This window comes from Oryctolagus cuniculus, chromosome 5, assembly GCF_964237555.1.
Source record: "Oryctolagus cuniculus chromosome 5, mOryCun1.1, whole genome shotgun sequence".
Classification (NCBI taxonomy): Eukaryota; Metazoa; Chordata; class Mammalia; order Lagomorpha; family Leporidae; genus Oryctolagus; species Oryctolagus cuniculus.
The window spans coordinates 41,147,073-41,171,808 of NC_091436.1; the positions used below are offsets into that span (position 1 = coordinate 41,147,073).

The window sequence follows — 24,736 nt, forward strand, 5'->3', positions numbered from 1 at the left end:
ATATGGGCACCTGTTTGTGTCCCAGCCACACTACTTCCGATACATCTCTCTGCTATAGCCTGGGAAGGCAGTAGAAGATGGTTCACGACCTTGGAACCCTGCACCCATGTGGAAGACCTGGAAGAAGTTTCTAGCTCCTGGCTTTGCATAGACACACCTCTGGCTGTTGTGGCCATCTGGGGAGTAAGTGAACTAGTGGATGGAAGACACCTCTCTCTGCCTCTTTATAACTCTGCCTTTCAAATAAATAAATAAATCTTAAGAAAAAAAAAACAAACAGGGAGCTGGATCAGAAGCAGAGGAGCCTGGAATCAAACCAGCACTCCAGTATGTGATGCAGGCAACATAGTAGGCTGGTTAACACCTGTGCGACAAATGCCAATCCCCTTATCTGGTCAATTTTCAGCCTTTAGCATCTGTGTGATTTGCTGGTACTTTAATGCCAATATGTAGAATCAGTGCAAAGCTATGTAGATTAAATGTCTCTAGAAGTTTCTGGCAGGGGCCTTTTATTTTCATTAAGACTAAGTGTAGAATCATTTGAGTGACAATCATTTCAGGCCACCTAAACCGCTTTTGTTGGTTTCTATTCTTTATGCTCTTCACTAAAGGTGGCATTTAGTTATTAATTATATTGTCTATCACTTTCCCTCACTTATGACTAAATGCTCTAAGCATTGCCAATGAAATGAAGGTTTTCTCCCTCTTACTCTCCCAGCCCTATATTCTGTTCTCAGTGGATATAGAGTTTATCCCTACCTATCTGTCTTTAATGATTTTATTTCATTTCCTTTGTTAAATAAGGGTAACAGAAAAGATAGTTTCAGGCTTTTATAATTATACAAAGAGTTCCTAAAATTTCTTTCTTCTTAGTGTTAAATTCTTAAATTCTCTACTCCCAGTTATTCATTTTTACTGATTACCAGTAAACCTATAGAGGATACATGTATTTTTCAAAAATAATGTTGACTTGTATAATGTGATATGGAGAGGATGTGGTTTTTTTTTTGTTGTTGTTGTTGATTACCTTTGACTCTCTGGATATCCTAGAAAATAATCTATTTGCCTTAAATATTTTTAAGGAGACTCTTAAAGAGTCTTTTGCTGATTTCTGACATATGGATATTTTATTAAGTATTTCAACAAATATTTGAATTGATATTCTATGAAGCATTTAATGGAACTGTACATACTTAGTTTATTTATCTTAAGTAGACTTTTTTTTTTTCAAGATTTTATTTATTTATTTGAGAGGTAGAGTTAGAGACAGAGATAGGTAGAGAAGGAGAGAACTTCCATCCTCTGGTTCACTCCCCAAGTGGCTGCAACAGCCAGAGCTGGGCTGATCTGAAGCTAGGAGCCAGCAGCTTCTTCTGGGTCTCTCACGTGGATGCAGGGGCCCAAGGACTTGTGCTATTCTCTGCTGCTTTCCTAGGCCATGGCAGAGAGCTGGATTGGAAGAGGAGCAGCCAGCACATGAAGCAAGCACATGGATGCCAGTGCCACAGTAGCCTACTCTACTGCAGTACTGGCCCCAAGCAGACTTTCTTTGAAGAACATAAATATATATGTATATTAATGGGTATGCACCCATTTTTAAATTATTTATTTATTTATTTGAAAGGTAGAGTTCCAGAAAGAGGAAAAGACAGAGAGTGACTTTCTTCTACTGGTTCACCCACCAGATGACTGCAACAGCCAGGGTTGGGCCAGGCTGAAGTCAGGAGCCAGGAGCTTCATCTGGGTATCACATGCAGGTGCAGGGGCCCTAGTACTTTGGCCTTATTCACTGCTTTCCCAAGTGCATCAGCAGGGAGTTAGACAGGAAGTAGAGCAGCGGTGCTTGAGCCGGTTGTTCTGTGGGATCCCAGCGTTGCAGGAGATTGGCTTAACACACTGCATCACAGCACCTGCCCTGTGTGCGCCCATGTTTTTAGTACCACCAGGATATCTAGCACCATTGTCGTGCTATGATGCCTTTTAAAGTTCTCTGCTATTTCTTCTGGGGAGGTTGACTGTGAAATTTATTAACCTTTACTTCCCCTTGTCAATATTTTTGAATTTTTGCTAGGCTCTTTGTTAGCTAAATGCACTGGCATCATAAATTATGCAGTGATGTGTATTTATACTTGCAGTCTTTATTCCTCATCTAGCCAAAGATATCTCTGTACTTACCATTCCATTTCCAAAATAAAACAGGCAAAAGGTGCATGGGCTTCCTCTCCCTAAATTACACAGAGTACACTGGTTACTTTCTGTAAAAGTCTCTGTCCACCCCAACCCTAACCTAATTTTTAAGTGGAATGGTTCACTACTTAACAGAAAGCGTAATTCTTAAACCATCATGATGAAAATAGACATATCTTTTTAAGACAAAATAGTTATTAATATTCATGAATTTGTGATACTGTAGATCAGGTTTAGCAGCTGGTTGAGTTGCCTGTATGTAAACTAATTCATTTATCTTTACTGTTCAGTGAGGATTAAACACCTAGTTTACTTAAAGCTTATTTTTCTATTTAAGTGTATACTGTCAATGGATTTTATATGTCAATAGATATTTTGTGTGATGATACATACAGGTTACAGTGGTAATTTTAATTTTGTAATTGAGTTCCTGAACTGTAAATTCAGGTTCTTGAGAACTGCTTACATTTGGCAGGGAACAGATTTTACTGTGTTAGTTTGAAAGCATTTTTTTTCAGATATAGTTGTGCAAGTGAAGTGATGTACTTCTATGTGTAAGATTGGACTGTTGGTGCTAAAATTTAAAAGGTTCTGCTTCTGGATTGTAGGAAGACAAATGGCACATCTCTGGAAGCGAGGAAAAATAGTACTGTAATTCAGTGTCATGTTGATAGAAATAGAAACCTTAACCAGTCATCTTTTATTTTTGGCTCAGACAACTAACTATAAAATATAACCCAGATGGTGAAGCTATGATAGTAAAGATACAGAAATGACATTTTGCTGATGAATTCTCTGCAACCCTTTGCTCCCCCTGTTTCAGTTATAAACCAAAGCTTTATGTGTATGTTCCCTGCTTATGTGTCTAAGGACAGATCTATAGAATTAAAAAATGTGTTTAATGGCATTTTTAGATCTCAAATTATTTTAGTAAACCTTGCTTTCGTTTTCCACTCCTAATTGCCTTTTTGGTTTGTACTCTCTTTTGCTAAACTCATAGTCTAACATAAATAATGCTGTGTTATGAATACTGGGTCCTATTTCAATTTTATTTCTCAATACATATTTTAAAGGAATTTAGAATATATTATGTTCTTCTTCCCTCTGCTGGAATTGGAAAAGCCTCCTAGGAGAGCAGGGAATTGGTACATCTTATACTATGGTCTCTAACCTCAGTCAGCAGTGTCACACTTAGGCTGTGAATTGAAATGGAAACCCAGTCACCTAAGGGTAGTTTTATGATAGGAGAAACAAGAAAATAGAGACAGGGAAGTTAGTTGATTTGTGGTGCTGAGGTTTTTTTTGCAATAGCGAGGAGCTAAGAGATGATTCCCTATGGTGCCCCACATCCTGTCATCTGGAGCTGTTCTCTTACCTCCTTGTCTCCCACTACCTTGGTCATACGTCACTGCCTAGGGAGAAAGCACTCCCAAGAAAAAGGCAGGAAATGGAGGAAGGGGATGACATTTATGGAAAATTTCCTGGATTATATGTGGTTTTTTAAAGCTTTATTTTATTTATTTTTTAAGAGTTAATGAGAGAGGTAAAAGAGAGAGAGAGAGAGGAGGGGAGAGAGAGAGAGGTCTTCCATCTGCTGCTGAACCCTAAATGGCTGCCATGGCTGGAGCTGAGGTGATCCAAAGCCAGGAGCCAGGAGCTTCTTTCGGGTCTCCCATGTGGGTGCAGGGTCTCCAGGGACTTGAGTCATCCTCTGCTGCTTTCCCAGGCACAGTAGCAGGGAGCTGGATCCTAAGTGGAGCAGCTAGGAATCAAACAGGCACCCATATTGGATGCTGGTACTGCAGGTCGGGGCTTTAACCTGCTGTGCCACAGTTTTGGCCCCTATATGGTTTGTTTTAATGCTCATAAGGATCCCATGAATGCAGATCCAGGATTTGAGGTGAGAAGTGTAACTCAGAGTGGAGGGTCCGCTGCCTAACTGTGGTGTACACTTGTGTGTGTTATGTGTGTGTGTATTTCCATAGTATTATATGTCTTACATCAAAACCTGGTTGAAGGGGCCTGACATGTGGTGTAGTGGGTTAAGCCACCGCCTGCAATGCTTGCATTCCCTATAGGTGCGGTTCAAGTCCTGGCTATTCCACTTCCAATGCATCTTTCTTCTAATGTACCAGGGAAGGCAGGTGAAGATGGCCCAAGTCCTTTAAAGGTCCTTGCATCTATCTATGTGGGTGACCTGGATGAAGCTCCTGGTTCCTGGCTACAGCCAGTCCCAGCTCTTGCAGCCATTTTGGGGGAGTGAAGAAGCAGATGGAAGATCTCTCTCTCTCTCTCTCTCTTTTATCTCCTCCTCCCTCTCTGTAATTCTGCCTTTCAAAAAAATAAAATCAATCATTAAAAGTAAACTTTTGCCGTGGCAGCCATTGGAGTGTGAACCAACGGCAAAGGAAGACCTTTCTCTCTGTCTCTCTCTCTCACTGTCCACTCTGCCTGTCAAAAAAAAAGAAAAAAAGAAAAGTAAACTTTTTGAGAAAGCAGTGTATGTTTTTCCCTAAAGGCATCTTAATGACATAGAGAATGTACAGAGTACAGAGTCCTCAGATTTATTTTCTCAGAAAGGAAGTTTTTTTCTTTCTTCATGAAATTGTCATGAAGAAGTCATGTAATAGTAATACAAATTAACTTGCATCAATATCTATTAAAGTACTTTTTTATCAATTTGACAAATGAAGAGTTCAATTTATTATTATTATGAGCTTAAACATTTAGCATAAGATCTAAAAATGATTAGTATTAGTTCCTTTATTGTGATCTTTAAGTGAATCCATTAATGATAACCACCTCCTTGGATGAATCTGAAACATAGGAAAACACTGTGGTTGCATATTCATTTCAGTCTGGAGCCTTCTAAAAAAACTTTTCTTCTTTAGGCTTTTCTTCTATACAGTCTGCTTTGATGTGAAGTAGTTCAGGCTTTATTTTCCTCTTTAGATTTGTAACCTTGTGTTTCTACTGTTTCTTGGACACTAGCCTGTATTTTGGGTGATATTCTGTTGTTTATCAGGCAGTATGCAATGTCATTCTGAAAAGCATTGCAGTTGAATGGATGAGGTAGTTGCTTTTCATGCAAATATAGTCTTGTTTTACTTAATATTGTCATCTGTGTTAAATAATGTGGTAGTCCTTAGCATGCAGGCAGTTGGTAATGCTAAACCTCAGGATGTTTTTGTAGCTCAAAGCCCTTGTAATTGAATGCATCAATATTTTATTCCAGAATACTTGGTGATGCAGTATATAGTATTTGCATTCCCTAATCTACTTAAGTCACATATATTATAGTGCTAAGACAGACAGATAGGATTATGTAATTTGTATATGTGTTTATAAAAGATAAGGAATAAGCCCATATGGCAAATCTTTCTGAATGGCACATCCTGTGTACCATGCAGAATGCCCAGCTAAGAGAATGTTGATGCTAGAATTTTTTGAACCCTAATGACTTCTTGAAGACTATGAAGTCCTTTTAAAAATATTTATTTATTTATTTGAAAGGCAGAGTTACAGAGAGGCAGAGGCAGAGGCAGAGGTAAAGGTAGAGAGAGAGGTACTATAAAGTCTTGATGTGAAGTCCTCGAAGTGCTAGTCCTTGTAGGCAACCAGTCATGTTTAATCGTAGGACATCTAAAGGAAGATAACTGACCTTGGATATCTCTGCATCTGCAAGTCGTAGAGGTACTAAGGATAGCCAAAGTCTGAAATATGAAGTTTAGATGGAGAATAATTTGGGCTTGGCTATATGTTTTATCACCTCATTTGTGGTTGGGATGCAATTGGAACCTTGTTACTCTTACAAGTAGCCTTTAAAGCCAAAATATGTGCTGTGTTTTGCTGCTTACAAAAGTACTTTTTGCAAATACAAGCACCTATCTCCTTTATGAACTAAGTAATCAGCCAATAGGAAAGTGTTGTTGAGAATTTAGTTTCAAAGAGCTCCAAGGTCTTTACTAAAAGCATATTTACACTTCAAACTCCTGAAAGATAGCTATTATGTGAGTCAGTAGGCAAACCAGCCTAGCGTGCAGCTGTGTGGTACAGACAAGCTTTTCTGTAACACTTTCAGCTAATATTTTGCTGATAGAGCAGAATTTCAACTTGCTGGTGCTGCTGAGAGGAGCTTCACTAGGTGACAGTAGTTGCTTGTGTGTGGGACGTTTGGTATCACCTGTCAGTGATGTGTATCTTCATCTCATGACAAAAATAGTATATTCACATTTGAAAAAGAATCAGATTCTAGGATTTTAAGTTTTTGCATACTTACTTGACTTACTCTATCGAAGACCTTCTGGGGCTATCAGCAGAAATTTATGCCTTGCAGCATTATTTAACTGTTCAGGAAAAGTAATTATGTTTTCCTGTTTTGTAAATTAGCTTGGGAGAAGTATCTGGAACTTTCTCAAGGGAGCATCATTTTATTATGTCAACAAAATTATAAGAGTTAGATAAAAATGAGCTAAATACCTACTGCTGTTTTCCCTTTGAGGCAGACTATTTTGTAACATACTGGGGCTCTTCCGAGCAGTGATTATGGAGTCCTCATTGCCTGGTGGTGTGAGGCATAGCTAGACATGCTCTGAAAGCTTGCAATTCTGTTGCAGAGCTAGACACAAACATTTATTTTCATCCTGTCTTTGGGTGCTTCTTCCAAATAGTCTCTAAAGAGAAGATAATTAAGTCTTATGTAATTTAGGACCAGGTCATCAGATGGACAACACCTTTATCCCTTTGAGATTTTTTTCCAGTTTTCTTTTTACCTTTCAGTAAACCCAAGTCATTTTCTTCTAGTCATCCTAAACTTTGCTATGAGCATTATTTAGAGTTGTTCTTTCCACTTTCAAGGTTTGCCATTATGCCAATGACGTCAATATGTTGTGGAAAGCACTTGTTTAGTTCTTTAACCAGTCACCTCCAAAGTACACCCTCTTTTACAGTTTTTGTTTTTACTTCAGCGACTTAACTTTTGTGGTTTCAATAGCAGTCGCACTGTCCTACAACTGTTCTTTCACATGTCCACGCCTGATTTCCTAATTATAAACCTACTGTCTTCCTACTATATTTTATTGAATTTTTTTGACAGGCAGAGCGGACAGTGAGAGAGAGACAGAGAGAAAGCTCTTCCTTTTACCATTGGTTCACCTCGCAATGGCCGCTGTGGCCAGCGCACGGCGGCCGGCGCACCGAGCTGATCCGAAGCCAGGAGCCAGGTGCTTCTCCTGGGCTCCCATGCGGGTGCAGGGCCCAAGCACTTGGGCCATCCTCCACTGCACTCCCTGGCCACAGCAGAGAGCTAGACTGGAAGAGGGGCAACCGGGACAGAATCCGGTGCCCCGACCGGGACTAGAACCTGGGGTGCCGGCGCCGCAGGCAGAGGATTAGCCTAGTGAGCCACAGTGCCGGCTGTCTTCCTACTATAATCATTTACTTACATTATCCATCAACCGCATGCATTGCTCTGTTAAACCCTTTGTCTTGTGGCTGGCATTATGGCGCAGTGAGTTAAGGCAACACTGATTTGAGTCTTGGCTGCTCTGCTTTCCATCCAACTTTCTGCCAGTGTGTCTTGGAACACAACAGAAAATGATCCAAGTTCTTAGGCTCCTTCAATGCATGGGGGCGGATCTGGATGGGAGTTCAGTCTCCTGGCTTTTTCGTGGGCCAGCCGTGGTCATTTCCACCATTTGGAGAATGAACCAATGGAAACATCTCTTTCTCTCTGTCTCGTCCTTTCTTTAACTCTGCATTTCAGACAAATAAATAGATCTTAAAAACAAAACAAAACAAAACTCTTTTTTACCAGTTCATCAACTTACCATATCAAAATTTGATTTCATCATGAGGATTTTTGTTACATGCTTTCCATTTCCATAAATTTTTTGCTTAATTTTATTCTATCTTCTTTTTATTGGCTTAAAGCAAATGTTTCAAAATCACACTATATGATAGATTTTGATTCCTGTGAAGTCATGATCATCAACTTAAATCAGGTTCATAATGGAATTGAAATTTCTGCTACTACATTTTTCTGTTCATTCCTCCTTCCCATTCTTCCTCCCACTCCATCCCATTGATTCCACTCTCTCCAAATTTCAACAATACCTCCTTGTCAGCAGCCTGTTCCTCATACCTGAGAAAATTGGTGCCATATAATGTAAATCCCTTTATCTACCAATCCTATATAATTGTATATTTATTCATGTCCTTTCCTCATTGTAGAAATAACAGAGCCCCTGTTAAGCTCAGTACTGGGAAAAGAGAAAGGCCTAGGACAGGTCCTTGAGATACTACAATGTTTAAAGTTCATAATATAGAGCTAAATAATATATATGTATGTTAGGGATAGACAGATGAGATAAATAAATAAACTATATTGTGAACTTTAACATTGTTTAAATACACTATATATAGATGCATTAAATACAATATACAATATGTATGTTTATATATTTACATATATGCAATGTGCATTTAATAAAATATGTGTGAGTTTGTTGTTATACTATCATCTGTGATGTTTGGGCAGTATTTAAGCTTTAGGTACTCAGAACCGAGTCAACCACCGTCTTTGAGGTCACATGTGTAGTGAGAGACACAGATGTATGTGTTTTACTAGTACTCATGTGATATGACCTGTAGTCTTAGTCATCTTTGTGTGTTTTACAAATGACTATTTTATTCATTATCAAAATGTGAGCATGATTATTTTGAAATCTTTTAATTTTTTTTCACAGACAGAGTTAGACAGTGAGAAAGAGAAACAGAGAAAGGTCTTCCTTCCGTTGGCTCACCCCCCAAATGGCTGCTGTGGCCCGCACGCTGCGAATCCCCGGTGCCAGTGCCGCAGGCGGAGGATTAGCCAAGTGAGCTGCAGTGCCGGCCCTTTTAATTTTGATTTATTTATTTGTGAAGGCAAATATATAATTTACCTGTACTTTACATTAGCTAAATTTAATGTTTTAAAATTAAAATCATAGTGGCTGGCGCCGCGGCTCACTAGGCTAATCCTCCGCCTGCAGCGCTGGCACCCCAGGTTCTAGTCTCAGTTGGGGTGCCGGATTCTGTCCCAGTTGCTCCTCTTCCAGTCCAGCTCTCTGCTGTGGCCCGGGAAGGCAGTGGAGGATGGCCCAAGTGCTTGGACCCTGCACCCGCATGGGAAACCAGGAGGAAGCACCTGACTCCTGGCTTCAGATCGGTGCAGCGCTGGCTGTAGCGGCCATTTGAGGGGTGAACCAATGGAAGGAAGACCTTTCTCTCTGTCTCTCTCCTCTCTCTCTCACTGTCTAACTCTGCCTGTTAAAAAAAAAATTAAAATCATAGAGACAAAAACCAAAGGAGGTATAATGATAAAATACTGGTTTATTCTATGTTTTGAAAGGGGGATGGGTTAAGTTTTAGTTTGATTTATTTTTATTTTTAGTCAAGAGTTAGAGGGGAAGAAAGGAAGTAAAAGGGGAATGGAGAGAAGAAGAAAGGGAAATATCATTATGTTCTTAGAATTATATCTATGAGCTACATTGAATCTACTCTCTTTGTATTAATATATTAACATAAGAATATATGAGAATTGTGTTGTAGTAATTACCATGCACTTGCTGTGACCCTGAGAATCTAATGTATTAATCAATTCTAGGAAAGAAGGAAGGAAGGGGAAGAGGAAAGGAAGGAACACGGACGGGAGGAGGGTAGGAGGGAGACGTCTCATCATTAGTTCATTCCACATGTGCCTGAAATGCTGTAATGGCCAGGGCTGGGCTGGTCCAAAGCCAGGAGTCCCACAAGGGTAACAGGAACCCAACATCTTGAACCATCACTTAATGTTCCCAGAGTTTGCATTAGCAGGAAGCTGGAATTTCCAAGCAGAGCCAAGAATCAAACACAGGCACTTCCATATGGAATGTAGGCATCTCATCCACATCTTAATTTCTAGGCCACATTCCTGTCCCAGGGCTAGGTTTTTGATGAGAGAAAGGAATGGGAAGATTTAATTTTAGTCCATGTGTCTTCTATGCATTGTTTCATCCCATGATGGCAGTGGTGTCACTTCATAGAATATTTACTGGTACCCAGAGCTGTGCCAAATGTTTTATATGGATGCTCTCATTTAATTCCTCCTACAGTCTTTTTTTTTTTTTTTAAGATTTATTTATTTATTTGAAAGTCAGTGTTACACAGAGAGAGGAGAGGCAGAAAGAGAGAGAGAGGTCTTCCATCCGATGGTTCACTCCCCAGATGGCCGCAATGGCCGGAGCTGTGCCGATCCAAAGCCAGGAACCAGGAGCTTCTTCCTAGTTTCCCAGGTGGATGCAGGGGCCCAAGGACTTGGGCCATCTTCTACTGCTTTCCTAGGCCATAGCAGAGAGCTGGACAGGAAGTGGAGCAGCTGGGTCTCGAACCGGCGTCCATATGGGATGCCGGCGCTTCAGGTCAGGGCATTAACCCACTGTGCCACAGCACTGGCCCCTCTCCTACAGTCTTTAAGTGGATATCGATTTATTTTACAGAAGAAGAAACAGGTTTAAATTTTGCAGAAGCTAAAATTACACAAGTTTATTTTATATAACTGTCTACCTCAGTTTAAGTTGTAGTTAAAGACTATGAACTCAAAATATCTGACTTTGGACTCCTGTTACTACTAGGATATAGTGAAAGAAAATTAAGGGGGCCAGCACTGTGGCTCAGCAGGTTAACGCCCTGGCCTGAAGCGCTGGCATCCCATATGGGCACCAGTTCTAGTCCCGGTTGCTCCTCTTCTGATCCAGCTCTCTGCTATGGCCTGGGAAAGCAGTAGCGGATGGTCCAGGTCCCTGCACCTGTGTGGGATGCCTAGAGGAGGCTCTTGGCTCCTGACTTTGGATCGGTGCAGCTGTGGCCATTGTGGCCATCTGGGGAGTGAACCATTGGATGGAGGACCTCTCTCTGTCTCTCTGCCTCTCCTCTCCTCTGTGTAACTCTTTCAAATAAATAAATAAATCTTTAAAAGAAAAAGAAAATTAAGGACAAAACATTTCGGGAGTTTTCTAGTAGCCATGATAACTTGTGTTACATGGTATTTCTTGTTTCCTTTCATCATGTTGTGTCTTCCATTTAGTCCCAACTTAGGGAAGGGCTGTATTGTCCGGATGATGCTGTGAAAACACCAGTAAGTTGGTTGAGGTACTCCTGATGGTAGACCAGCACCTAAATCTATGGCTTCCTGCCAGGTATTCAGCTCTCCATTATATGAGGTACTTCCTCCGCATTAATTCAGATTGCCAGAAGATAAAATTGTCCTTGTTCTTTAGGATTTGCCATTTCTTGTCCCTTTAGTTCAACTTTACTTCAATTATTTAGTTAATAATCCAGGAATGTTGCTGGAGTAGCAAAAATTTGATTAGAATCATCACCTTCAGTATTTCAGGTAATGGAGTAAAAACAGCGTGAAAACAGTAGCCCATTCGTTCTGTTCCCAGCCTGGCCCCCTGGATGGGTTAGCGCTGACATCTGCTGTGGCTCTCATTGCTCTCCTCTGGGAAGCCCTGGTTGACTACTTGACACTAGGCATTAGATCTGACCTGAGCATTAGCCTGAGCAAGCTTTGTGTAATTAAGCTATTGGAATTTGTTTCTCCTGACTGGACTGAAGAGCCCTTACAAGGTGAGGGCTTTGTTGAAGTGATAAAGCTGATTAGATCTTTAGCAGTAAAGGAGTCTGATCTTAGAAATTTACTCTAGCTGTTGTTAATGAAGCAAAGACAATGCTTAGCAAGGAAAAAATGAGGTCACCAAGAAGAGAAACTTTTTTTCCTCTTTAATAGAGAACCAATCATTTTGCATCCTTTTAAATCTAGGCCTAAATGTATTGTCTGGAATAAAGATTAATTTCAAAGAACAAATGAGATTTTTCTCAGTAGTTTAGTATTCTTCTTTTTTTTTTTTTTTTTTTTTTTTTTTTTTTTTTTTTTTTTTTTTTTTTTTTTTTTTTGACAGGCAGAGTGGACAGTGAGAGAGAGAGACAGAGAGAGAAAGGTCTTCCTTTGCCGTTGGTTCACCCTCCAATGGCCGCCGCTGCAGCCGGCGCACCGCGCTGATCCTGGCAGGAGCCAGGAGCCAGGTGCTTTTCCTGGTCTCCCATGGGGTGCAGGGCCCAAGCACCTGGGCCATCCTCCACTGCACTCCCTGGCCATAGCAGAGAGCTGGCCTGGAAGAGGGGCAACCGGGACAGAATCCGGCGCCCCAACCGGGACTAGAACCCGGTGTGCCGGCGCCGCAAGGTGGAGGATTAGCCTATTGAGCCACGGCGCCGGCTCTAGTATTCTTCTTTAAACATATCACCCATAAGAGGCAAAGAAAGTTAAACAATTCAAGAATGTAAAACATACAAGTTAAAATAATCTAATGAATGCTGACAACAAAACAGAAATCATTTGAAATGTTCAGGTATACGTATTGTAGTTTATTCATTAGAACATAATTCTTTAAAAAATCATGTTCGTCGAGTGTGGGTTGGGCCTAGTGTTTAAGACACTGCGTGTGATATTTGAATCACATATCAGAATGTTCAAGTCACTAATGTGGTTCTGATTCCAACTTCCTGCTAAGGTCAACCGTGGGAGACAGCAGGTAATCGCTCAAGTACATGGGTCCCTGTTAGGACATTCAAGACCTAGATTGGGTTCTTGACTCCTAGCTTTGGCTTGGCCCTATCCTGACTGTTGTAGGCATTTGGGGGTGTAAACCAGTGGATGGAAGCTCTCCGTGCATCTCTGTTTGCCTCTTAAGTTAACAAAATAAATTTAAAGAATTAACAAAAATGTGTTAAATGTAGCTTTGCTTTCACTGAAACACTCTCTAAGCAAATAAAACTTATTTGCTTAATATGTTTTACTCAAATTTCACAGTAACAATGTCAGTGATCACATCTTTTGGTATAGGACACTTTTAAATTTACTACCATTTAATGTTCATAAGGATGTATGGTTAAAGCGGATGGGAAGGAGATTTGTGAGTGATTGTAGGAGTCTGTTGTGAGAATGGGATAAGTTTAATGCAGATGAAACTGCTTTTTAATTAATATAAAATCTAATCATAGTGCTATTGAAATATTAATGTTTTCAAAAAATTATTTATTTATTTGAAAGGCAGAGTTATGGAAAGAGAAGGAGAGACAGAGAAAGTCAGAGGTCTTCCATCTTCCAGTTCACTCCCCAGATGGCCACAAGAGGCAGGGCTGGGCCAGACTGAAGCCAGGAGCCAGAATCTTCCTCCAGCTCTCCCACATGGGTGCAGGATCCCAAGCAGTTGATCCATCTTCTGCTTTCCCAGGCTGATTAGCAGGGAGCTGGATTGGAAGACGAGCAGTGGGACTTGAAATGTCACGGACATGGGATGCCAGTATTGCAGGTGGCAGCTTAACCTGCTGTGCCACAACTCCAGCCCCTAAAATATTGACTTTTTTAAATTTTAATTTTAATTAAAATTTTAGACTTAAAGAAAATGTAAAACCTAATGTCTATTTCAATGAAATGCACTCACTACATCTAATTTTCTTTTTTCATTTGAAAGGTAGAGTTACAGAGAAGCAGAGGAAGAGAGAGAGAGTGGGAGAGAGAGAGAGTGAAAGTGAGAGAGAGAGAGATCTTCCATCTGCTGATTTGTTCCCCCAAATGGCCATAGAGGCCGGAGCTGGGCCAATCTGAAGCCAGGAGCCAGGAGCTTCTTCTGGGTCTCCCATATGGGTGCAGGAGCCCAAGGACTTGGGCCATCTTCTACTGTCTTCCTAGGCCATAGCAGACCACTGTATCAGAACAGGAACTGGCGTAAATATGAAATGCTGGCACTGCAGGTGGCGGCTTTACCCGCCATGCCACAGCGCTGGCCTCTCATCCACTTCTCAATCATTAAAGGCAGTTTAGTGAAGTTGATGAACATGAGGAGGCTGGGTGGCGCATTCCTAGTTTTTTGACTTGTCACTCGCCCAATCTTGGTTGAGAGACTTCGTTTTTTTCCTTTAAAATAATAGTGAAAACAACACTGACCTCATGTAACTGTTATGAAAATTATATGAGTTTAAATATGTGTGTTCATTAACAATACAGAAGGAAGTGTAAATTTGTGCTGTATCTTGGGACAGTCTGTTTAGTAAGTGCATAAAGATGCTATTATTCCTATCAGCCGAGAAAAATCAAACTTCTTCTACCACATTACAGTTCTCCTGGTGAAGGTTACCAAAGAATTCCTAACTGATAAATTTTAAATTTTTAGTTGGTCTTGACCCATCTCCTACATTGGATATTATTTGCCATGGCATATATCAGTTTTAAATTCTGCCTCCCGCATTTGTAAGTTTACATTCTGTTTTTGTACAACTGCAACAAGCTTCACTGTTTTCACACTTTCTGATTAGATGTCCTCTGTATGTGCTGAGCCAGAGCCACAGCCCATCCCAGAACTGGAAAATATTCCCATGGAAGCGAGAAAAGCTGGCCATCAGTGGATAACACTTAAAGGCTTTCTCTTCCTGTAATTTGTGGTCATCTGGATACCATTGCTTATACAGATGTTTAATGCCTTTAAGTTATGGTTATTGTAAGTCATCTGGACTTTCCTGTCCCTTTGGTGGGATTGTTGAAATGTACTTTGTTATCTTTTCCTTCAAAGTCCTAGTTTTTCTCCATCAGTTGTTCTGGCTAGTGATCTGGTAGCATTATTCACCTTTTAGTCCAACCATAGATTACTCAGTTGTCCTGTATTTAACCCTAGCTGATGAATCAATAAATTCTGTCTTCTATGTTTTTTTAACATTTAAAATTTTTTTTCTCATTTTCAGTGCTTCTGGCACACTGCCTATGTCTTTCAAACCATCTTCTATCTTATAGCCAATTATTTTTTTTTTTGACGAGTGGACGGTGAGAGAGAGACAGAGAGGAAGGTCTTCCATTACCATTGGTTCACCCTCCAGTGGCCGCTACGACCAGCACACTGCGCTGATCCAAAGCCAGGAGCCAGGTACTTATCCTGGTATCCCATGTGGGTGCAGGGTCCAAGGATTTGGTCCATCCTCCACTGCACTCCCGGGCCACAGCAGAGCGCTGGCCTGGAAGAGGGGCAACCAGGACAGAATCCAGCGCCCCGACAGGGACTAGAACCTGGTGTGCCGGCGCCGCAGGCGGAGGATTAGCCTATTGAGCCGCAGCGCCGGCCACCAAATATATTTCTTTACTTTTTTTAAAGATTTTATTTATTTATTTTTTTGAGAGATAAAGTTAAAGAGAGAGGGAGAGACAGAGAGAAAAGTCTTCCTTCTGTTGGTTCACTTCCCAAATGGCCATTGTGGCAGGAGCTGTGCTGATCTGAAGCCAGGAGCCAGGTGCTTCTTCCTTGTCTCCCTTGTGAGTGCAGGGCCCAAGGACTTGAGCCATCTTCTACCACTTTCCCAGGCCAGCACAGAGCTGGATTGGAAGAGGAGCAGCCAGGATTTGAATTGGCATCCACATGGGATGCCAGCGCTGCAAGCGGAGGATTATCCTACTGCATCATGTCACTGACCTCCAAATATGTTTCTATTAGGCCACTTCAGTGATAATGTATGTTCCTACTCTAAGCATCAACTTCTATTACATTTCTTGAAATGCTTTGCATAATACTCCCAACATAATATGTGTCTCCATGAATAAAAGAGTCAGTTCACATCTAACATTCAAATACTGAATGTTCCATCTGTTTTCTCTTCCAAAGTCATCATAACAAACATTATTAAAAGAAAGACTGCATAAAATGTAGCTCTTTGCCTGTAACAATACCTTACTTCTTTGAACAGAGAAACTTTCCCCAACCCCAGACATTTGTTAATGTGGAACTATTGTTTTTTGATATTCAGTACATCTTATGACTTACATGGCTGTCTCTCTAACAGTATGTTTTCCCTTTTGAACCTTCGTAGTTGCACAGATTATAGTCATTAATTCCCCAGACATGCAAACCTATTTCTGTTTCATTTTATGATGTTCATTTTGTCTGGAATACCAACGATCTATATCTGTTTGTCTTCATCCTTGAAAACTCAGATAGTTAAAAACTCAGAATGTTTCTTTATTTGATATATTCTGTGGTTAGCATTCTGCTTTGCTCATAGTGTATACTTAATACATTTTAAGTAAATAACAAAAAAGAGAAAGTCAATAAAGAAAATTACATTTCAGGATAGCAGATTTACTTCATCTGTGTAGTTATTCTGTCCCTATATTGCCTGTTCGGAAATTTTTCAAAACTTGATAGTAGCTGCTTAAAGGTTTGATCAGCTTTACTTAAATAATTTTATTCTTATTCAGTTTTACTTGACCCATGGAAAGTTTGGGAAATTACATTATAAGATAAATGTTAAATTCTTATAGGATAAAAGTTATATTTTAAGTGTCTTATGGCTCTTTTCCTTTTGCTGTGGACATTTCTTAAAAACGATTGTTCTAAATTTTTTTTTTTTTTTCCGATAGGTAATATTTGAAGCTGAAGTCTCAGGAGGGAGAAGTGGTTATATTGCCATTGATGACATCCAAGTACTGAGTTATCCTTGTGGTAGGTTGTGATTAAGAATTGTATTTTTCTATGTCCTTTTGACAGCTGTCTCATATTGCCAGTGACTGCTGATTGTTTATCACTTGGCTGTTGCTGTTTTTTGTTACTTCTAGCCTTCTTTTTAGTTTTCAAAGAATGCCAAAATGTTTCCAGCTTTTAAATTAATTTTTTATTGTATACCTATTAATGGATTCCTTAAAATTATTTAGCTACTGAGAAGAAAATATAAGGGCAAAGGAAATTCTGTAGAACTTATCCCATCTTTTTAGTGTTTCTAGTTGGTAGGACTTATTCCTTCTTTTTAGCATTATTGTCTAGGAAAGCAAGAGGAATAACAAATCAACGCTCAATGGAAGGAAAGAAAGAAGGTTCACTCAGTTATTTGGTCCATTAAATTGAGGATCTGGGTGAAGAAATTAAAAAAATTAAGAAATTTTAAATTTGTATATTCTGAATTTAGGACTATTTTTATGATGTCATAATTCATATCTAGTGAGTCCTTATTAAAAATAGAAGTTAAAAAATAAACTTTATTTTTACATAGTTTTATTACACCCTTAGATTAACATTGGTTGGTTTTCAGATAATGTACCTACATTTGCATTTAAATTCCATTCACTGAAAGACACGTATTGATTACATTTAAGAGAACTAGGCAAAATTTTACAATTTACCTACATTATGCAATGGCATTCGTTTATGGACTTCTGAATCCCGATTATCCATGAAGTGAACATGCCTGATAGAAACATGTCTTTACATGTAGTAAGGAGCAGTCAGGGGCTGCCGTGTGAGAGGATCAAGGCTTGTGCTCCTGCTGCATGTTTGTCTAACCATTTAGAGCCTTACAGGGTATGGCAAATCAAGAATTGCTGTGCCCCTTTCACTCCATAGTGGGAGTGGAGAATTCGCATCTCTACTCAAGCACTAGCTGATATTGATGCTACTGGTCTAGAGTTCATACTCTGAGAACCACCCTTCTGGTTTAGGCATTCCTTTCCCCCATGTTCCTACTGAGGTGAGGCACCAGAGAGAACTCGTGTCTGACAACGGTCAAATTTATATTTCATGGGATCTAAGTAGAAGGAATACAGAATCACCTTACTTAAAGTTCGCTTTGGTTTACTAATTCTTTCTGTAGTATAAGAGAATTGTGTTTCCATCTACTGTTCGTTGTCACTCCTTGCAAGACAGGTGGTAAAGAAAGGCTTTCACGAGAAATAGAAACAGAATTATGAGTTGAGCACAACAGTGGCAGTTTCAGTGTCATAGGTTCTTTCTCGAGCATTTTATTTACTCATTGAGCCTTAGCTTTTGCTGTTTTTGTTTTCCTTCAGTGGAAAACATCGATGAGACTTCAGTTGTAAAAGGTAATTGCAGGGAATACTGGATTGACAGTGATGGAACTCACCTATATTTTGATTGCAGTCATCACTTTTTGTTGGTCTTATATTTCTTTCCTACTACAGCTGTGATGGAATAAACAGTGGATTCCATAGCCATTTAGTTGATACTGTATTTGAAAGAGGCAAAAATATACCTTTGTTCTTTGAAGTACTAGATGATTATAACTATTGAAGTGGGGAAAAAAAGATGATCTAACTGCTTAATTGTTCAGTGGCAACATTGAAGAATTTCTAAAATACAGAATGTCAGTATTTTAGAAATCATTTTATGTTTACATTATATTTTTATATTATGTCCTGATTCCTGAGTATTTTATCTCTTCTGTTTGCTTTGACTTATTACTGTTATTATCCTCCAAATGCCACATTCTGTGGCATCCATTCAGCAGTAATTGTTGAATGCTTGCTTTGTATGGAACAATGCTCTGGTAGTTATGGGGCAGTAGGTAGCAGAGCTCCTGAAGGAAAGAGCACTGTGAGAGTGAGAGAGGAAATGGTAACTTCTAGTAAAAGAAAAGTCGATTTTCTTCTGAATATTAGACTTGGTCAAAGGTAAAAACATTATGAACAGAATTCTGTTGGGGAAAAGTAAAATGGCATATTTTCTGCTTGTGAAAAAAGTAATTTTTCTCTACCTCCACAGATAAATCTCCTCATTTCCTCCGACTTGGGGATGTGGAGGTCAATGCAGGGCAGAATGCTACATTTCAGTGTATTGCTACAGGGAGAGATGCTGTCCATAACAAGTTATGGCTGCAGGTAAGGGCAGGCTGGTGCTGAGCTAAACACTTGATTTTAAAAATAATTCTCCACTGCACTGTTTGTGGTCTCATCCTTTTCTGTGTGTGTGCAGATGGGACAGACTTTCTCTACATGGCTGGTGTTTAATTGGTTGATGGTTCATGTCAGACATTTGCTTTCTTGGAATATGAATGAAAATATGAGAATATATAATTAATAAGTATTCCTATTGATATCTAGTGAAAACTAATGATTCTCTAATGTTATGTTCAATATATAAATACAAATTTCTTCAGATCTGTTGAAAATAAGAATAAGAATAAAATTATTCTTATTTAATATTTTGAAAGCTGAACTTACAAGAATATAGATCGTACTTATACAGGAACTGGCATATGCTGATAAATTTTTTAAAGTATTTTAATAAACCCTTGGGAGTATTTCAGGAAATGTAAGTTGGAAGGGAGCCAATTAAATTTTCCAGAGCTTTTGTGTATGAGAGTTAATCACAAATCTGAAGTCTAAGACATTGACCTTGCTCTTATTTAGTCCTTAATAGATCTGTATTTAATTAATTGCAATTTAATGTAATGTATATGTTGGAGAAATGTAAGTGGTGCATAGAAATAGTTTTAAAAAGAACCCAAGAAAAAACTGTCAACTGAGGAATATGTTATGCCTTCAGAGAATTTACAGCAAGTCTGTCAATCCTGGAGTGCTGTGGGCTAGAATGAGCTGAGAGAAGTTCTAACGCTGGAGGCTGTACCTATGACACATGGCTGTTGAGCCACATATTTAAAGCCAGATAATATTTACGTAATAATATTCTGTGAGCACTTTTATTATCATTATTGTTTCGATTCGGACTTCATCAGTATGAAGAAATGGATTTAATTAGTTTGGGATTGTAAATTTCGAAGGGTGCCATTAGAGACCAAATAGAAAAATCATTGCAAGATTAGCTTCGTGTCTTGAACACAGACATGAGGATTTATTTTAATGTATCCTTTAGAGAAGTGAAATTAGTGTTGGGGATAATCATTAGTTTGTAGGTGTTTTGGGTAATGGTAATAATAAATGATTAGTGAAACCATCCCTATTACAATGCCTGACATTATGTTATATGATATATATAAATATATATTTATGTATATATATGTTGTTTTATCTAATTTCTGCAAACTATCAGTTGGTTGTTACAGCAGATACACTTCTTATTAATCCCATCACTACTTTTATAATTTGTTTGATTTGCGGTTATCAGAATACCATCTTTTGTGTCATGTGGGAGAAGGAAATGAGGCTGACTTTTATTTTTGTTATTGCCTGATTTTTCCCAACAGATATTGAAATATAGGTTAATTTCATCTGGAGAACATATTATATAGTATACAGTCTGTCTTTTTAACTAAATAGCAAATCACTTTTATCATCTCTTTTTCTCTGGTCTAAATAAATGCTTAAAAGTGATTTATACATAATTTCTAATTATTTTACTTACTTTTTTCTTAATATAGATGAGAACATTAGTTGGCATTTGGCTTTAGTTGTGAGCTATCTAGTCTTTTCTTAGAGAGCCGATGGCTCTGTAGTCAGCCCCCGATTTTATGCCCCAGGATTTAATAAGACATTGAAATAGAAAGGATTTTATATACTCAGATACCAGCTGCCTTGTGGAGACAAAGACATTCTGATCTGGTCTTATCAGAGTGGGTTGCAGTCAAAATACCGTTCATTTTGTTTGTTTTCTTTTTTGTTAATTAGCTCATTTCATTGTAGTGTCTTAAAATTGTAGACTTTCAAACAAAAATGGGAGAATAATCTGAAATTTCTATTCTGCCTTTTTTTAAAAGATTATTTATTTATTTATTTGAAAGAGTTATAAGGAGAGAGGAGAGGCAGAGAGGGAGAAAAAGAGAGAGAGAGAGAGAGAGAGAGAGAGAGAGAGAGGTCCTCCATCCGATGGTTCACTCCCCAATTGGCTGCAATGGCCAGAGCTGTGCTGAGCCAAAGCCAGGAACCAGGTGCCAGGAGCCAGGAGCTTCCTCTGGGTCTCCCACGTGGGTGCAGGTGCCCAAGGACTTGGGCCATTCTCTCTACTGCTTTCCCAGGCCTCCGCAGAGAGCTGGATGGGAAGTGGAGCAGCCACGTCTGAAACCGGTACCCATATGGGATGCCAGTGCTTCAGGCCAGGGCGTTAACCTGCTGTTCCACAGTGCTGGCCCCTATTCTGCTTTTGTTATTTCTCCCCTTCCTCCTCTTTGCATTTGCCACAGAAGGTGAATTTTTGTGTATTTCTTGACTTTGACAGTGAAACTGCTCAATTCTGCAGCAGTGTATATATTTAGCTTATGTTTTCAATAGCATCTCTACCTTTTGCATTAATACTGTGTAAATTAACTGAACTTCTTCTGTGAAGTCATTCTTCTCCATGTTGAAGAAATTTCATAATTTATCAATCATTTGTTTTAGGGATGGTTTCAAATTAAAATAAGAATTTTCTAAATAGTGAGACCATCAAACAATGAATGGAATAAGACTGGCCATGTGTACATGAATCTATCAGCAATTGGCTACTAGTTAAAAAAAAAAAAAAAGTTAACCATCTTTTGATACAAGTAGCGTAAAAATTATGAGAAGAATTACCACTAGTCCACACAAGTAGATGTCAAGTTACTTTCCTTCTGTGTAGAACAATACTTAGAGTTCAGGAGACCCATTTTTTAATTCTAACCCTTCTAGCCTTTCTTTCCCAGTTAATTGTAGTTGGATTAGAGGTTTCATTAAACCGTAGCGGGCCTTAGTAACCTTACATATGAAAGAGGATGTTGGAGAGAGACTAAAATCCTTCTGCTAAATTAGGTCTTTATTTTTGAAGGCCTAAAATAAGGCACTGATAAACATTTTTGATCGATGTAAGACTATAAATTTGTATTTTATTAGTTTTTTATGGAAAGAAGTCATTTAAATTAAATATCATTATGCCAACCACTGCTTAAAATAACTGATGAGAGCACTGAGAACAAATGTACTTGAAGCAGCTCGAAGAAAGACCACTGCATTCTATCAAAGAAGTAATGGAATTGGAAAGTAGCTGTTACCCTTGCCATAGTCAGATGAAATAAATTCTGATCAAATTTTTATGTCTTCCAAGTAATGTAATGTTATATTTTACTTCAATTGGCAACACATTTTCTAAATAAGGGGGAAACTAACAAAAGCTGGAAAAGCTACTAATTTTCTGTTTAAAGGAAAAATTATACTCTACAACTCTATGAAAGATACTGAACCTAATAACTAATTGTATTTGGATTCTAAAATAATATGTGTATTGGAACACATTTGGAGAATATATTATCTTGTCTGATGTTTTATTTATCACTCATATTTCAGTCATTTTATTGTAGAAGCGATCTAAAAATTAGGTAAATTGAAGAAAACAAGAAGCAAATGCTTAACGAGTTAACTGAGCTATTACAGTCTAATTTGTGACATATCACAATGGTTTTAGAAGTAGCTCCTAGGGAGTGTTCTTTTTTATAAGAATCAAATTTGAAGTATGTCATTCATTCTAGATATAAAGATAGTAATGACAAAATATATAACTCCTATTAACTATTTTCTGAATGGTAAATGAACTAATGATACAAGAAAGAGCATGTGTGAATGTTTTCAGATCTCTCAAGTGTGAACAAGCTAAGAATATGGTGAAATCATAAGTCTTTCTGGGGCACAGTTTATAAAAAGTATGTCATGTGGTACATTTCTCTGGTTAAGGGGACTTGGAGTAAATTCTTTAGTTACTCTTAGAAAATTCTAAATTCACTTTCTACTGTAAAGTTCTATGAAGGAGAACATGTACAATAGATATAAATATATCTTTTTTTAGTCAAAAAATTTGTAAATGTTTTCCATACGGACAGATGATTTTGAATTCTTAAAATAAGTTTGAGAACTAAGTCATTTTAATTCAGTTTCTGAGGAACCCCCAGTAAGAGAAATTTGTGGTGGATAAAACTTATGCTAATATTCAAGTTGTAGGAAATAAGATCATAAATGAAGTTTTAATATATACTTTATACTGAAATAAAAAATACAAACATTTAGGTATATTTCTGAAAATTATCATAATTTTTAACAGGAAAAGTAAAAATTAAGCTATATACTTTGTTGGCAAATAAAAATGTTGGTTTTGTTTTTTTGATTGCAACTTACTAAATGAATGGTACTAAGAGTTTTCAAAAAGTACATTGAAATATGAAGTATAAAAATTTGTGCATGGATTTTAAAAAATTTAAACCAGAATTTATTTTTAGTTTCCTTTTCCATGAACTCTTTGCAGTACTCTCATTAAGTGATAGCAAGTAAAAGCGTATTTATAAGAATATAACTAAATATTTACACAAGAAGGATTAAGAAGTGCTCACAAAAACTTGTACAATAATGTTTATATCATTTTATTCATAATGAGCAATAATTGTGAAGAATCTAAAATGTGTAATGATAGAGGAATAAATAATCTGTGGTGCATCCAATCAGCAATACAAAAGAAGGAACTGATATATGTAGCATCATGGATGAATCTCAGCAACATTTTTCGTAAGAGGACAGAAACAAAAGACAGCATACTGTGTAATTCCACTGATTTAAATTTCCAGAAGCAAAAGCTAATCTGGGTGATAGATAGAAGTCAGAACAGTGGTTGCCCTGGTGGTGGTGGGAGTACGAGGATTGACTGGAAATAGGCCCATGGGATCTTTCTGGGATTATGTAAGCATCTTGATTGGGGTGTTAAGTCTATGGGTGTATATATGTATTTGTCAGTGGGTTACATCTGTGCAATTCATTGAATATAAAAGTATATATTTCATTTGAAAAACACAAATGAGGGAAAAGTGAATATAAAATACATTTTGTTAAATACCCAACTCACTGGTTGTATTATTCAAGCCATAGGTGGCAGTGGCCTTTAAGCATTGCATGCTTTTTTCCCATCTTGTCTATTTAAAGAGATTTGATTAAGCTCATAGGTAACTTGCAATCATTTGTCTCGGTTGCAGTAGAAGAAAGTGTGTCCTAAGTATTTTAAGAAAATCTTATGTATTGGAGAGGTGTAAAGGTTGAAGCAGGGGTTGTACTGTAACTTAAAAATTAATATTCTATCATGAAGGTCCAGTGTAAGTGAGCACCTACATGGCAAATCCAATAGAGCCCATTGGTGGAACATCTGTCAGACCATATGCTTTGGCTTCAGGTTCAGTGTAGAAACTAAAATGCTAATGACTCCATCCATCATGACAGAGCTTGGCGGACATGCATCATTGAATTGGGCAAAGAAATTCAAAGGTGGAATTATTGAAAATACAGATTGTGTGGGTAGATTTGGTGGCACCATTTGTTTTGGTGAATTGTGATGAGGATGCTTGATGTGTAACTGGTAATCCTATGCTGATTGCCATCAAAGCTGTGGCAATTGGGCCAATCTGTCAGCATTCACTGCAGGTGCTGGCAAGGTGCCTCTTCCTGGGCCTGCCAAAATGAAAAAGTCAGCCACCACTTTGCCCTTGGTGAGTCTCATAGCTGCTAATGTAGTGTGATACAGCTAGTTTCTCAGCCAAAGGAAATGTCATTCCTTATGGAGCAACAGATAATTTAAGCAATGGCTTGAGAGTAATAATTGGAGAGTGAAATTAGTAAAATGAGATGCAAATTGCTCTAAAAAACAACCAGAGAGAGGCTGACCTCTTGGTGTACCAACTGTTGTCAGCTGAGAACTGTTGAAAATAGCTGGTGAAAAAACTTTTGACCACATACTGGTGCTTTTACCTACTATGCAAA

General features: G+C 38.4%; 1 protein-coding gene across 13 annotated transcripts in view; it reads left to right on the forward strand.

Annotated features, from left to right (window-relative positions):
- The window catches only part of PTPRK (protein tyrosine phosphatase receptor type K), a 591,026-nt gene that overhangs the window by 282,879 nt on the left and 283,411 nt on the right, over window positions 1–24,736 (forward strand). For all 13 annotated transcript variants that reach the window (XM_051855347.2, XM_070073615.1, XM_070073617.1 and 10 more), the window contains exons 4-5: window positions 16,670–16,751; window positions 18,801–18,916. In XM_051855347.2, coding sequence (XP_051711307.1) covers window positions 16,670–16,751; window positions 18,801–18,916 — 198 coding nt within the window. The remainder of the gene's footprint in view (window positions 1–16,669; window positions 16,752–18,800; window positions 18,917–24,736) is intronic.